The sequence below is a fragment of the Panicum virgatum genome, chromosome 8K (genome assembly GCF_016808335.1).
Source record: "Panicum virgatum strain AP13 chromosome 8K, P.virgatum_v5, whole genome shotgun sequence".
Classification (NCBI taxonomy): Eukaryota; Viridiplantae; Streptophyta; class Magnoliopsida; order Poales; family Poaceae; genus Panicum; species Panicum virgatum.
Genome location: NC_053143.1, coordinates 20,105,022 through 20,120,707, shown reverse-complemented (window position 1 = coordinate 20,120,707; position 15,686 = coordinate 20,105,022). Strand labels below are relative to the sequence as shown.

Genomic DNA, 15,686 nt, shown 5'->3' with positions numbered 1-15,686 from the left:
GAGGACAAAGGCTTATAAGTTGGGTCTACGCTTGCTCAAATAGCAATGTGGTACTAAACATGTGCACGCAGCACTCATAGGCCACAACTGGGCCACATCCAAATTGGGCCGGATGTCATAGTTCTCCAGACATGATGATTATTGAATTTTTGCACTGGAGCGAAATAACCATTATAGAAACTGAATCACATCAGAGAGTTTAAAGCAATATCAAAATCTCCACATCCAAACAAGGTATAAAAAATATTTGTTCAACATATATAGATAAGTGTGTGCACACATGCTGCTACTCCAATCCAATGTTGCACCTTCCAACTCAAGAACTTGCGGATGGGAAAAACGTATGAGGTTTATGAAAAAATCTCAACAAGTAAACTGCTTTAACCAAGCCATTCAAATCACAGTTTGATTAAATATTAGATTAATAATTTAATAAAAAGAAGTATCATAAATGAGACAATATATAACTTTAGGTAAAGATATGAAAAACTTCATATCAATGCTTCAATGCACATGCAATTGGTGCAATGCAATGCATGACTTCACTTCTAACCACAAATCCCAAGAAAGGAAGTGAGAACTGCAACTACATTGCTATATCTCAACATGCATTGTTGTACCGGTAATTACGGCACCAATCCGGCTATGATTTCTTTATATGCATATTAAATATGAGAGTGCAAATGTATGAGTGCAATGCATGAACTTCATGTACCTCCAAAATTTATAGCTCCAAGAGCAATGACACAAGTAAATACACATATAACTCAAAAATAAAGACTAGATCATAACTTTTCTGGCTAGTGTGACTTTTTGAAATTTAATGGAGGCAATTCAAATAACAAAGTTAAAGCGAGTAGACCACAGCCCTACATTTACTTGCCTTCACCCAGAATCAAGAAAGTGAGCTAAGCACAATCCAAAGGTTCACCACATGTTCACAAACATAGCTCAGCACTAAAACAAGCACACTTCATAATAAAAACATCGAGTAAAACAATCCTACGCCTGAACCCAACGTCCTCACGTCAACATATGCTAATCTAGTGAAAACAGCAGCACTGTTACATCTCTTTTTTAGAATCTTTAATTCTGATGGACAAAAATTCTTATATTTTTCCACAAGAAATATAATTTCAGAACCTACAACTTTCTAGTTATCCAAAAGTAGGGAAAAATTATCAACATTGGATAAATTTGAGGTGAACCTTAATCTGACATTCTGATAGATTCGGTAGAACAGTTCTATTGAGATAGTCATAACTGAAGCTCCAAACTTCGGATGAATATTATCTTTTATAATCTAGAAAGATTATGATATTCTCTACAACTCTTATAACTACGAGAAAGTCCAAAAACGCCATTACGATTTCCTAAACTTTAGGTTAACAAACACTGCCCAGAATTACAAGACTAAAAACAGCCAGATTCCAACCTTAGTTTCTCCCTCATCTTAAATCTGATTGAGGTGTTCTCTACGGATGTGGAAAGATATATAACTCTTCTCCAACTCATATAAAGGTTTGATATTTTTTGAGACAATTAAGAGGACAAAAAACTGCCACGAACAGAAACTGTGCAGATTGATGGTGTGCTGAGAAAAGCAACGAGGACAAAACCTTAATCCTAGTCCAAAAGGCGACTAATACTGCTACTCCCATGAGCTAAAAACTTCTAAAACCAGGGGAAAACAAGTTTCACAGTAGGGACATGTCTCACCTAGTGTTTTCACTTGAAAAGAATGAAGGTGACGGCGATGACGACGACAACTATGGCGATTCCACTCCGTTTCCCCTTCTTTCTTGGATCCAACCTCGTTGCACTACACCGCACAAGGCGGCACCACCATGAACAACGAGAAAAAGCCATGGAGATGGGGAAAACAGAAAGAGGAGAGGAATCTCAACCGGTTTTTGGAGAGGAACGACGAGGATCGATAACAACGTGCCCTAGTTTCCCTTCTCTTCTCTTCTCTTCCTCTCCCTCTCCCTCTCCCTCTCCCCTCTCCCCTCTCCCCTCTCTGTTCTTGGTTGCACGGCAAAGGGTGGAGGCGCAGTGAGGACGAGGGCTTTAGGGTTTTGAAACGGGAATGGGGCACTGTAATGATTACTGTTGCACACCTACGTGGGTCCGCCTGCCTAGCAACTTAAAAAAAATTCTAACTTTTTGATCCAAACACCAAATATGATATGTAAATAGTCAAACGGAATGTACTCAACGAGCTCTACACAACAACAATGTCCGTTCGTCCATTCGAGCAATGGATAAAAAAATAATTTTTGCTATCAATTTTAATTATTCTCATGTAGAAAGCGTATTTTGCTCTTTGTTCGTCTTGAGTGTTATAGTAGGACCAAATATTAATTAAATTAATTTTCCATAGATCAACGGCTGTAAAAAAGTTCAAGGCAAAAATACCTCAAAGTACCCTCTCGTACTTTACAATCATTATGAATCTTTCATGGATACCTAAAATATGTTTTATTATGATCTATTTTGCGAAAATATAGATTGTGCCAAAACCGCAAAGTTGTTTTTTCGTAAAAAAAAAGAAAAAGTGGAAAAATTGCAATGGATTTAAAGCGAGAACTTGTTCTTCGGTAAATCAATTGGGAGATGCTTCTTTATAGCGTCCCATATTAGTTTTCCATATTCCATACGAAAACTATCAATTTTCATAAGATCTTCTTCAGTAGTACTCAAAAGGTCCAATAGCATATGTATATTGGCCCTTTTGAGACAGCAAAACTTTACTAGAACGAGTATGCACCCAATGTTTTTCATTTCGACACTTACTGAAATAAATAATGGTCAACAGTGTAGTACATATTTTATTTTATTTTTTGTTCTCGTGTTAGTCTTATCAATGATTATTTTTCAGGGATTTTCCAATTTTTACAGAACCACATTACTGTCGGCTACATGCAAAACAAATGTATGAAATCTTGTTTGATGCATAAAAAAATATATTAGGACGAAGTTTAGTGTGAGATTAGGAACAACTATTGTTCAAACGGTCTCTCGGTTAACACAGTTCGACAGGCATGAAAGATGTTAATCATTCAACCGAAACAGCTATGTATAAATTACTCTCTCAAGTCCAAACATGTAGCAATCAGCTGCTGCTTCCCCGAAGGAGCACATGCTTAACGCTCCAATAATCAAATCGTAATTGAAATCATCGTATCTTCATCTATTAAACTGTTTCTTTTATTTTTGCACCACCTACTACTTGAAGATAATCTTGTATAGCCTATCAATACACTAGCCGCCCCTTCGTCCATTAGCACCGTGTTCTTACTAAATTGTCAATCTTTTAAGTGTTACTAGGATTGTGCCCGTGCGTTGCTAAGGGTAATAAAAGATAAGACACGCCCATAGACCGCACGTAAATATTCAATATAAGAAAGTGCATTACACGTCATCCACCCTTACGTATCCATCCAAATATAAATTTGGTCTCACAAAAAAGTAACAAATTGATGTCCAGGCCAACTAAATATGCAAGAAAATGTACAGTGAATTCTATTTTATATCCCTACTTATGATGTGACTAAGATAATTTTTTACGTCTGCAAGTAGTTAAGCATTCAATTCCGACAACAACACATCGATGGTGAAGTTCTGCCACATAGTACGCCATTTTGCAAAACTATGGATACGTAAGTAATCATCACGTATATGATGGACCCCCAAAAGTTATATTTTGAGTAAAATCTATACATTAGTTTAGATCTGATTGTTCTATACCACTTAACCATTGATGAAGCAAAATACATGCACACTTAATTACAGATTTCAAAAGCGTAGTATCAGTGTGCACGGATGAACTTATTATCGAGGTTCATTACTACATGACAGTAAATTAATTAGCTTCCAATATATAGTGTTGCTATGGGTGATTTAAAAGATAAGACACGCTCAAATAGATGGCACATTAATATTCAATATAGTTTGCTTGCAACAGTACAAGAATGCAAATAAATGTTGCTGGCCGTCGAACTGAATAATTGACAAGAATGCAAATAAATGTTGCTCTGCTGAACTGAATTGACACCACCAGTGGGACTTTTTTTTTGTCAATTTTGGGTGGAGCTGCAGTGCCGCACCATCAATGCTTAAATTCTGTCGAGAAGCTGCAGCACGTGTACATTAAATTCGGTGTTGACTGAAACATGGCACTGAACACTGAACAGGTCCAAGTCTCATCGGTCCAATGGACGGATCAATTGAATCTAGAGCATATAGGTCCCATGGACAATCCAAGGCAAGCCTCCATTCCATGGTGCATGTTAGGTTGGCGGAAACTGTCGAAGTCTTGAGGCACTGCGAGCCAAGAAAATAAAATAAGCAAAACTTGTAAATCTAGTGGTACAAAGAAAGCCCAGCAGGAAAAGTTTCTGTGTAGAACGAAAATAAGAACGTCAAGCTGAAACCAATACAAGGATTGATGGAAGTGCTAAGTACAAATAAATGCACTTCTGCATGCATTATCACTACTCGAGATATTGAGCCTAGCAGAGCAATTCTAACTAAAAAGACAAGAGCTCAGACCATTGACTGTCACAAGTAAAATAAATCAAACAACCAGGTATGTAATTACAGATCATATAAATGTGATTCTATTAAACTGATTAATTGTCATAGGTGTGTATTGCTTTTCATCACAAGAAGAACCCAGGTAAAATTACACATTATAAAAATGCAATCCAATTAAACTGATGACCTCTACAAGTATATCAAACAATTTAAAGTAGCTGGAACCATAAAATTTTAAACTGTAATACAGAAAAAAAACCTGTAGCTCAGTACGTGATCACTCACCACACCAAGAATAAGTCATTATGGCATGTATTATTAAATTTGGTACAATGATTATACAGAAATTTAGAATATGAAAAAACAAATAATTACAACTGTCATTACCTCACAGCTATGGTGTAAGAATCTCCTTATATACAATATTTTTCGTAAATGTACCATTACCAGTTGGGACATATTTCTTCTCTTTCTTTTTTGTTTTCTCCTTCCCATTCCTATTACCCTTCTTGCTTTTTTTAGGTTCGTCGTCTTCCTCAATAGCATTAGGCGGTTTTGCGAGAATCTTAATGTTCTTCCTCGAAGTGGCTCTAGACATCGCAACATATAACTGGCCATGAGAGAATACCGGCTCAAGAAGGTACACACCAACGTTTGGGATTGTTTGACCCTATGATTTGTTGACTGTCATGGCAAAACTCAATCTGATTGGGAACTGCTTCCTTTTAAATTGGAAGGGGAACATCTCATCGTTAGATGGGCATAAGGGTATCCGGGGGAGGAAAACATGTTTCCCAGCATGCTGACCTAACACAATTTCTGCATCAATTGTATTTTTTTGGAAACCTCTTACAACCAGTCTTGTACCGTTACATAGACCATTAGCAGGATCTATATTCCTGAGCAATATGATAGGACAACCAACCTTGATTTTTAGCACGTGAGGCGGAAGTCCGTTTGGCATCAGAGTGTTAAGAAACTCAGCTGGATAATAGTTACGAGGATCATCACTGCAGCATCAAAACTATGGTACTCCATCTCACCACCTTGGAAAGTACCTATCATCTTCATGTTAATCTTATCAACCCAATCATTCCTAGTAGATAATATAGCTCTCGAAGTGATGTAATCTTTGTTTAACATGTTCTCATTGAGATTTGGGTATATGCTATTAATTAGTGTATCGAGGTCACTTGCCTTCCCAGAATACGGGACACAAATCTCATCCGGTAGTTTGACCTCACCGTCGGAATTAACCTCTTCCATTCCACCACCGATGCGCAATAAATAATCCGCGAACCAAGGGTCACTTTGTGCTCTCATATTGCGAACCAGCTTAAGATGTCTCATGCAATCCCATAGGTACGATCTCCGTAGCGAAGCATCGACAATTTGAGCCCTTGACCCCGTTCTAACAACTGGTAGTACCTGCCTAAAGTCTCCTCCGAACACAAATGTCTTACCCCCAAATGGCAGTTGAGGCCGATCCATTATATCGCGTAGACTGTTGTCAAGTGCTTCAATAGCTTGCCTCTTCGTCATAGAAGCCTTGTCCCAAATAATAATAGACGCTTGACGGAGCAGCTTCGCAGTGCCACTCTGTTTTGTGAAACTACAAAAACTTCCATCCTCAATGGTTAGGGGTATCTCGAAACATGAGTGGGCCGTTCTCCCACCAGGCATTATTGATGCTGCAACACCTGATGTAGCTGTTGCCACGGCAAGTTTGTTCTGACTTCGTAGTGTCGCTAGAAGAGATTTGTATAGGAAAGTCTTTCCGGTGCCGCCAGGACCATCCACAAAAAAGAGTCCACCTTTATCAGAATCAATTGTTGCCATGATCTCCTCATAGGCGTCCTTTTGTTCTGAGTTAAGGGAGTTGACCAAAGACACATCATCGATATCCACCTCAACGCTTGCATCCTCAAAAATTTCATGAGGAATACCATTAGCATCATCATACATCTCATCAATCTCCGGAAGAGGAAATGTCTTAATGTCCTTTCCCATTGACTGTAACATATTTCTAATATCAATAAGTACCATTTGTGTGGCTATATCGGGTGATGGACTATTTCGTCGATAGTCCTCTGATAATGCATCCAAGTGTTTCTTCCAAAGTGCAAACTCATCACTTGGTTCACAAAATACCAAAATAGTTGCAAATAGCCTTCGTAGTGAAGAAGGCATTTGGAACGTAGAATCTTCCGTAAGGCACTCATCTAATGTATTATCTTCTTCAATTAGACCTCTTCTTTCGGTTGCCTCGCGAAATGTAGCTTGCACGACACCATCAACCATTTTAAGATGGTCGAATGAGGTAGCTCCAGCAACATGGTTAAGTAGAACGCGGAGATAATAGCGTTCCCCCTCGGCCGGGTGTGGGGAGACAATTCTACCAACTTGCTTGCGTCCCTCATATACCCTTCGCTTCCAAAATTTACCATTGGGGTGCCAAGTATAGAATTCCGGAAAATCATGATACAATATCCCACGTGCAAATTCGTCGACCCTATTTTGAGCAAAATATGCTGTGAGCATTGACTCTTCCACACCAGGATGATTTACTATATTTTGTATATTAGAACGCTGATGGAATGACACCATATGCATATCAGGTAGATGAAGTTGCAGTTGTTTCACAGGTGGGTGGTTTTGGCTTAGGTCGAAACCATATATCCTCCACATTGCTTCTGGAGGCGTCACTCACCGAGCATCCCTAAACTGCTTTATCTCATCAACATTACCATTGCCTTCAGCATTATCACCTCCTCTAACAGCAATAGATGCCCGATCATGACCCTTGTAAATGTATTTGAATAAGTATTTAACAGATTTAATGCTTCCACAAGCTTCAACATTAATATGGCAATTGAACGTGTGTAGCAGATAAGGGTTGTATGGGACTACCCATCTATTGTCCAGCCCATGACCTCTAACAATTTCCTTACGTCCGTCATTACGTCGCCTATATACGGGGTAAGAGTCTTTTCGCTGAGATGTGGACTTGCAGAAGGCCCATGGATAGCGATTCTTACAAGATGTGCGCCCCTTAGTGCAAGGACAAAACGGGTTTAGCACCCCGCACGGGCCATGCATCATTTGCTTGGTGACCATCTTGTATAACTCAGGAAACCTTTTCTTGTTTGGAAGTTCTGCTGAGATAAGAAGATCATATTGCTCAGGACATGTAAGCTTGTACTTCCGTTTCATGATCAGCAAGAAGTGAGCATGTGGCAACCCCCTCTTTTGAAACTCCACAACATATACATAAGCCCAAACCTTACCAAGGATAACATTCTCCATCAATTTCTTCTTCAGCACCTCAAGTTTTGCCCTGAAAACCCTAGTTACAAGATCAAGGCGATCTTGTGCAATTTGGCCAGGCAAAAGGTCCTGTTTGATCTCATCCCAATTTGGATTGCACATTATTGTGAGGAAGATATCTGGTTTCCCATACTTCCGCACTAATGCCATGGCATCCATATACCGACACCTCATGTCCCGAGGACCTCCTATGAATGTCGTGGACAACACTATCCGTTTCCCAAGGGAATCTGCTCGACCCTCGCCTGCATGCAAACTATCAACAAGACCTTGGTATAAATCAGCCCTCAACTCCTGCTGATTATTCCTTATGTAATCTAAGCGTGAACTTTCTATCTTCATGTATGTGTCCATAGCAAACTGCTGGAATAGCCGCGTACCAAAAAAAACTGGGTTAAATATATCGGGACGCATCTGGAATCTGTAGCAGTAATAGTCACGTACTGACACACATAAATTGCCGGGCCCACCTACACATTTGTGAAGCTACTATTACCACAAAGAAATATAGAACAAGAAGTAGTGTGTAATAAAAACTATAATTATTTATTTATAATCCCCGAACTATACCTTCATCATCGCCGCCATCACTTTCAGCGCGAGCCTTTCAGTTTGCACGGGCAGCCTTGACCTCTTGCATAGTCATGCCAACCTCGGAATGCAACTATGCCAACCGAGCTCCCCTCTGGGAAAGAAAAGTGGATATGATAATGCATCATAACATGCATGGTATGAACGAATCCCGTGCACAGACCTATCCTTCCCCTACAGGAGAACACTATGTTTGAACTGGCCTAGGAGTTCACTACCCTCAATCCAAATAGCTGCAACCTCCGATGTGAGAGGCACATTATATGTTCTCTTATCTAACTGTTGGTCAAGATTCAATGCAACATGGTAGTCCTCTACATCTTCAACGTGACCCATAGATCTCAGATGTTCGGAGTATGGGTTGCCTTGTAGTATCCCAACTAATCTTTCTATAACCTCCTTATCCTTTATCAAGCATTCTTCATGACACCTACGGTATCGGTGCTCAAGAGAAGGATCATCATCATAGAAGTATAATTCAAGGTGTCTAGGTTCGGTGCCTTCTTCCTTACCAAATGACCGAACATTATGGTACATCTGCCCATGTGCACAAAATGTATAAACTCCCCCATTTCGCATGTTGGTTGTCATACGATCTAGGTGGCAATACAGGGATGTGAATGAGAAATGACCATTAAAGAATCTAATGTTTGAGTGGAAGTGTCTAGCATCAGCATCTGAGCTTGACCAAAGCCCATGAGTTTAGGTGGTGTGTCAGGGGTTGGTAGATGTATCTTCCCACTGCGGCAACAAAACCCAAGGGGCTCGAACTGAAATTTCTTTGCGGTGTAGTGTTCGCAATTAGCAACTGGCTCAAGCTTATGCGTCTCAGATGGTACATTTTCAAACACTTTGCCGAAGGGATCAATTACATCCGACACATCGGCATCATCTCCACATGAAGTTACATCGCCATCATCGTCGGATTCACCATCTGTACATATATTAAATGCCATTAACATTCCATTCTAGTAGAATTTAACAATTTTTTTCCAATTGCAAGAATTGTGTTTTGCCAATACCTTGTCCGGCAAAAAGGTAACCCTCATCTTCTTCATCATCCTCCTCGAAAATAACATTCTCATCCCCATCTATTTCAATAGTACGATCATTAAATTGACAAGAATGCAACATCAAATTGATTAATGTTGTTAATGAAATATAGGGAAAGTACCATCCTCGACCATAGGAGATTGTGTCTGCAACTTAAGGTCATTTTGGAGTCACGCGCCACCTAAACCTTGAAATCAAAATTAAAGGTACAATCAATTTGTCAACTTAGTGATCATGTGTATAGGATATTAAGATGAACTTTTTACCATCACAATTGGTGCAGATTGGCTGTGACTGTGATGCCATCCAGCTACTGACCTTAGGAGCAGATCCACGTGGGGAGAAAGGAGTTTATTTGGTCAACACAATTAGAGGGAATAGCAAAAGTTTTCCTTGGAGTTTTTTTTTTCTTTTTACCAATATCGATTTCTTCATGCTCTTGAGTCTTAACTCGCTCCATATGATCCTGGTGGCCGAGTTGTTCTCCTGAAAATAAAAATCAGTATGCATATTAAATTAATGATTTAACATACAACTATTCTTTATAAATTTATCTTTGATGTGGGGCAGTAATTACCCTCACAGGATTCTGTTGACAGCTGATCGCCACACTTGTCCGTATCATACGTAGAACCGCGATTTTTGCCAATGGTTGCATGGAACTCCTTATTTCTTTGATTTCGGAGTGAATTTCTCTCAACGGCAACCACACAACGCCTAGGTAGACAGCGTCCAACCCTAGACTCCATGCCCTGATTGTCTGGTGTCTGTTCAACTATCGGTGGGATGTAAACAGGTGATCCGCTGAATTCCGGAATAACCAACTCACTGGCAATGGTCAAAAGTTCTATGGGGGTTGGAATTATAAGTTTGGGCACAAATTGAGGGTTTGCCATAGCTATAGAATCGGGGTGTAAGTTGTTGGCTCTGAATTCTTTCAGTCTACGTTTATATTCTCTTTTCGGCCCCTTAACATTAGCCTTCTTCTGTTCTGCAAATAACTGGGGCCAATTCGCTTTTTTGGCATGGTACGCGTCTCGACGACGCTTATTAATTAGTTCCCTCTTCTCGGTAGTCATTGCCTCCCTCTGGGCTCTAGCCCTCTCACGTCGACGTTCCTTAGGACAAACTTGATGAGTTTCACCTGTTGCCTAGTAAACATTAAAATTACAAATATAGTTATACCAATGTTGTTTTGTGCTATGGGCGGCAACTATAAAATGTAATTATACTTGACTTCAATACATGCTTATGGTCATCTATACCAAGTATAACATTAACAAGCTATAATATCACGCACCTGTCATGGGGTCCTTGCTTGGAATGCTATCATCTTCGCCCATATGATCAATAGTACCCTAGTAGACATCTATATAGGCAAAAAAATTCAATAAATTCTTGAAAAGGTAATCAAATTGTAGCATATCAACATATGGACCAGCTGTAGCAAATGTACCTAAAATATGACTCGCGCTGGTAGTATTGACTGTCATGTCTCCAAGTGTGGTATCAGTGCCCTGATACCCTTCTGCATGTGCACAAAACGAACAGCATATGAACCCTATATAATTGCAACAGGACCCCAAACGAATGTCCAACACATTTGCCTGATAATTACTCGAACAACCAAAACACTACCTGGCACATCTGTCGACCGGCTGATTGCGATGGAGCCAATCAGCAGTTTCATCAGCCGTCGATGGATTTACATCTGTTTCTACACCTTGAGGTTGTATGTAATTGAGTTAACCTCTAATTAATGAATCAGTGACGGTCATATAAAGGATTGCATAATAGATCGATGTATGATGGGAGACCTGTTGCCAATATTTCATCTTGTATGCCTGGATGCTTGTTTTCATTACATTGGGCTTGTACGTTTTTCTTCATCAAACGTGCTTCTCGGCGCTTCTTGTTCTTTTCTTTTTTTTGTTCAACAGACATCCCAGCATACCGCTCCCTTTCTCGTTGCCTCTTCCGTTCTATTTGTTCAAGGGCAACTGGAGCCATATTGGAAGTATCTTTAGTATCTGCAAGCGCAACCATAAGTCACGGGACAACGACATTGCACAGAGCATGGAAAACACAATCATAGAAATACAAGTCACCTGTACCAATAGCGTTTGATATATCAGCAAAGGGTATTCTTCCTGAGCGCGCCATTGTTGTATAGAAAAATACTCAGCACCAACCAATTACGTATCTGCAATGGTTACACCCTCAGTTAGGAAAACTAAATTCAGACGTTTAATTATCTTGACCACTAACAAGAAATTAAAAGGACAGATTCATGTGAGGATAAGCAATTTTATATTCTGCAACACCGTTCGACCACCCAATTGCATGGCAACTGCAGCTATTTCAGTTCAGATAGCTGGTGCTGCGCAATGGCCATCTTTTCATCATGAACCAAAGTACCTGATTTGTAGTAGAATTGCCATTCATGATTACTTGAGCTAGGGCTTCCAGTCACGCCGGCGAGGGCGACGGATCGTAGGGCAGGCCAGGTGTTGTTCGGCGCAGCAGGCCAATCGTTATTTTTAGTAGTAGAGATGAGAAGCAAGAAGGAGGCACTGCAGACCCGCCTCAACCCTCGGTGTCGTAGTCTTCAGAGAAGATGAGCTGCATGTTCAGGATGTAGTTCCCCGACCGCAGTGGCTCGACGACGAGGTCGGAGAAATGGAGGACTGAGAGGTTCTCAACCAGCTCCTTGCCCAAATAATGGCCAATCCTGCAGGAGCAAGATTCATTCAGTAGGACGTGACAGCTGGGCCGGTGGCGGCAGCGGCGCGGGACTGTGTGACCACGGGCTGGCGCTCGAGCACGACGCGACGGGTCGGCAGTTGCGCCAGACGAGAGCTCGGGCTAGCGCAGGAGCACAGTGGCGCGGGACGTCGTGACGGCCTCACGACGGCCGGCGGCGGCGCAGGACCATGACGCGACGGGCTGACGGCAGAGAGAGAAGGCTACCGCGGGATACACGGAGATGTAAAAGAGAAATTAAACGGTGGCGGCTACGAGGATGCTGGCGAGCAGCGCTTGCCCGGACCGGATCGGTGGTGGCGGCGGCGACGAGGACGATGGCGGGCAGCGCGATGGGATCGCGGTGGAGGGCTGCGCGACGGTTTGCGGGGGAGCGACCGTCGCGCGCGGGGATGCCGTGCGACGGGGGAGGGGGCGGGATCGCAGGGATGGGCGGGTGCCGTGCGATGGGGAGGGAGCCGTTGGGATCACAAGGAGGACTGCTTTGATCGGACGGATGCAATACATCGCACGGCAAAGCCACCACAGGCGGAGGTTAGGGTCACACCAATTTTTTTTCTCCCAATCGTTCTTTTTAGTAGTAGAGATAGAGAAGAGAAGAGAAGAGAGTGGTAGAGATAACTGTAGTGATTTGGGTTGCGGGTTTTCTTCTCCTGGTTATGGACGATGCAAGGCTCATTCGAAGAAAAGGAAAGAAAATAACCAAAATTTACTAACGAACTGTCAGCATAACTATCTATCAGTGCCACCACTTTCACTGCACCCCTAGTAACGACGGAAGCCTGTAAAGATCACTTAGTCAACAATTAGCATCGTTTCTAGGCAAATGGCTTTGCTTCTTATGACAACATGGAGCATGCCTATCGTAATACACAGGAAAATACCTCTCTACGGCGGCGTTGTGGCTGGCGGGCTGCCTCGGTCTGCAATGTGGCGGTGCTCTTCGGCTCCGTGAGGACGCTTAGGTGGTTCCTTCGGCTCTGAAGAGAGTGCAGGGTGCACGCAAAAGCCTTGGGTCTGCTTGCGGGCCTGTGATGGCGACGCCCTCGGGCGCCGTTTATCTTGTTGAAGGCATCACTTTCTTCCCCTCCTCTCTTCTCTCCAGTATGCTTTTCGGATGAAAACCTTGACCACGGTGGTCCGGACGACGACGGCGCATTTGGCGTCGCTTCCTCCCTTGAGGCATTGTCTTGGAAGCTCTACTGGTCGACATTGGATCGTGGTCGTCGGCTCTTCTTCAGGAGTTCCTGCTTCGGAGCATGCCTTAGCTTCATTTCATCCACCTCGTTTGGGTTGCATAGGTCGTTGTTCGGCAGATGCTTAGCCGCCATTTATTTGTTTCCTCTGGCGGATGCTTTGCCGCCGTTGTCGCGTTGGTTGGTGATCGCGTTGGAGCGGATGCTTGGCCGCCTTGGTTGTGTTGATTGGGTGGATGCTTTGCCACCCTATTGAGTTGTAGATCTTTTGCACTCTTGACGAGGTTGTATCTTTTAGCAGGTTCAGTGGTGTGGTCTTGTCCTGAGGTGTGGTCGTGTCTAGGGTTGTGGGTTTGTGTTTCTCCCCCAGTTGTTCTTGCTAGGTGTTGGGTCGTCTGCCGTTTGTTTGGTTGCGTTTGTACCCGCCTTAATAGCCTCTACCTATTAAGGTTTGTAATGGTCGTATTGCTTTCTTCTTAATGAATACGTGCTCAGGCATGGTCGCGAAAAAAATAATACACCGGAAAATAGCAGATACTCAGATGTAGGTTGTTTACCATTTCTAGGTTCATAACTTTTGTTATGCACCTAGAAATATACTATATTTAGGTGCATAGTGAACATTATAAATCTAAAAAAATCAAATAATCTAAATTTTGGTATGAGTGAGTTTATTTTTTCAAGTATCTTTATGCAATGGTGCTCAGCTCTGTGAGTCATGTTCGGAGAGATGCACGCAGCTTCGAGGAAGGAAGATCAGAGGCTGCTACTAATGTAGGCAGCCCTTGCAGTACTTCTGCTCCACATTATTCTTCGATCTGTACACTAGTCAATTCAAGATGCCCAACAAATCCAGTCCAGTCTACGACAACGGGAATCTAAGCTTAGAAAAATGAAAAATAAATAAAAAAATAAAATCCGGAAGGCTATAAAACCCCCAGATCCTTACCATGCTGGCATGCTGCCATCGTCGTCTTCTCCCTCTGGCTTAACCCCTGAATTGCAGCAGCCAGCAGCAGCATCTCGCGATCCATCGTTAATTCGTAATGGAGCACGTGCAAGTGCCATGCATCTCCTACTCCTATTCGTCCTATTGCCATCCTGCTGATGAGGCGCCAGGCTTGTCTTGTCGGCGGCGCTCCCCTTGGACACGGCCGACGGGGACGACATGTACATGCAGCTCAAGGCTCTCGTCCTCTAGATGGAGGCCGACGACAAGAGCTCCGCGTCCGACTCCCTTCTCTTACCCGTCCCCGCACTATTACGAAAAGCATTTGTTGGGATGGGTAAAAACGCATTTTTAGGGGCGGGTAGCATGCCCGCTGCTAGTTCTCGTTGTTAAAAATACTAATTTTCAGAGGCAGATAACGAAACCACCCCTAAAAACCCGTTCATAGGGGCGGGCCACCCCCCACCCGCCCCTAGAAATGCATTTTCAGAGGCGGGTCACCCCCTACCCGCCCCTAGAAATGCATTTTTAGGGGCGGGTCAAGGGGTGAACTACCCCTGAAAATGCATATTCAGGAGCGGGTAGGGGGTGGCTCGAATCGTCCAGCCTAGAACTTCATCAAAATATACTAGAGCACGAACAAGTGCACTCTGCTCCACTTTCCAATAGCTACCACATATAGAACTACAAATATCGAACAATGGAGTGTTAGATTGACTTGTCCTACAAAAGGAGAGCTTTGCTTGGAACCTTAAATCTCTAGTAAAAAATGGCTCTCCACCCATGTAAGTCAAACCTAAATAGTCCATAACTTGATTCAGAATAGCCCGAAAGCTGACTGCCGCAATTGTAGATTCACCATCAATGAAATCCTAAAAGGTGATAATAACGTTATGGAAGTTAAAAGAATAATGCAACATTACTAAAGTTAACAATGACTAAAAAGAAAATCTCATACTGTTTTGTCGAGTAAGCTGGCAAAGCCTCTCTGTAGTCAAAATAATATTACTTTCTCTCGCCTGTAGCTACTTAATTCAAAAATATAAAAAGTCGGGCACAAAGTACCCATGTTCCTTAAGCTGTTGCAGGCAGGCCTCTACTGCTAACCTCTCATAAGTTGTCTAAATCTGTGCCTCTCCACCCATTGCGGCAATTGAAACCATGGGTATCCTCGAGGAGATTGGATCCTCTCCTGGTTCCATCGAGGACAAATCTACATATTGAATAGGTATTTGAAAAAAAATATGTACCCTTTTAAAATCCGGTTA

At 42.2% G+C, this 15,686-nt stretch overlaps 2 protein-coding genes and 2 long non-coding RNA genes across 4 annotated transcripts; all 4 read right to left on the bottom strand.

The window, feature by feature from the left end:
• Positions 1-4,177: 4,177 nt before the first annotated feature.
• LOC120644163 (ATP-dependent DNA helicase PIF1-like) lies at positions 4,178-6,804 on the bottom strand. Its single transcript, XM_039920737.1, has 2 exons — positions 4,927-6,804; positions 4,178-4,326 (listed from the first exon to the last, which is right to left on the bottom strand). The coding sequence occupies exon 1, from the start codon at positions 6,727-6,729 to the stop codon at positions 5,503-5,505; it is 1,227 nt and encodes a 408-aa protein (XP_039776671.1). The 5' UTR covers positions 6,730-6,804; the 3' UTR covers positions 4,178-4,326; positions 4,927-5,502.
• Positions 6,805-7,245: 441 nt separating this feature from the next.
• LOC120645540 lies at positions 7,246-8,016 on the bottom strand. The gene is made up of 2 exons (XM_039922324.1): positions 7,654-8,016; positions 7,246-7,341 (listed from the first exon to the last, which is right to left on the bottom strand). The coding sequence occupies exons 1-2, from the start codon at positions 8,014-8,016 to the stop codon at positions 7,246-7,248; spliced, it is 459 nt and encodes a 152-aa protein (XP_039778258.1).
• Positions 8,017-9,256: 1,240 nt separating this feature from the next.
• Positions 9,257-9,663, bottom strand: LOC120644164. Its single transcript, XR_005663468.1, has 3 exons — positions 9,632-9,663; positions 9,480-9,548; positions 9,257-9,391 (listed from the first exon to the last, which is right to left on the bottom strand). It is a non-coding gene; the product is annotated as an uncharacterized LOC120644164 (long non-coding RNA).
• A 1,168-nt stretch (positions 9,664-10,831) lies between these two features.
• LOC120646209 lies at positions 10,832-11,171 on the bottom strand. The gene is made up of 3 exons (XR_005664314.1): positions 11,149-11,171; positions 10,967-11,038; positions 10,832-10,879 (listed from the first exon to the last, which is right to left on the bottom strand). It is a non-coding gene; the product is annotated as an uncharacterized LOC120646209 (long non-coding RNA).
• Positions 11,172-15,686: the final 4,515 nt, after the last annotated feature.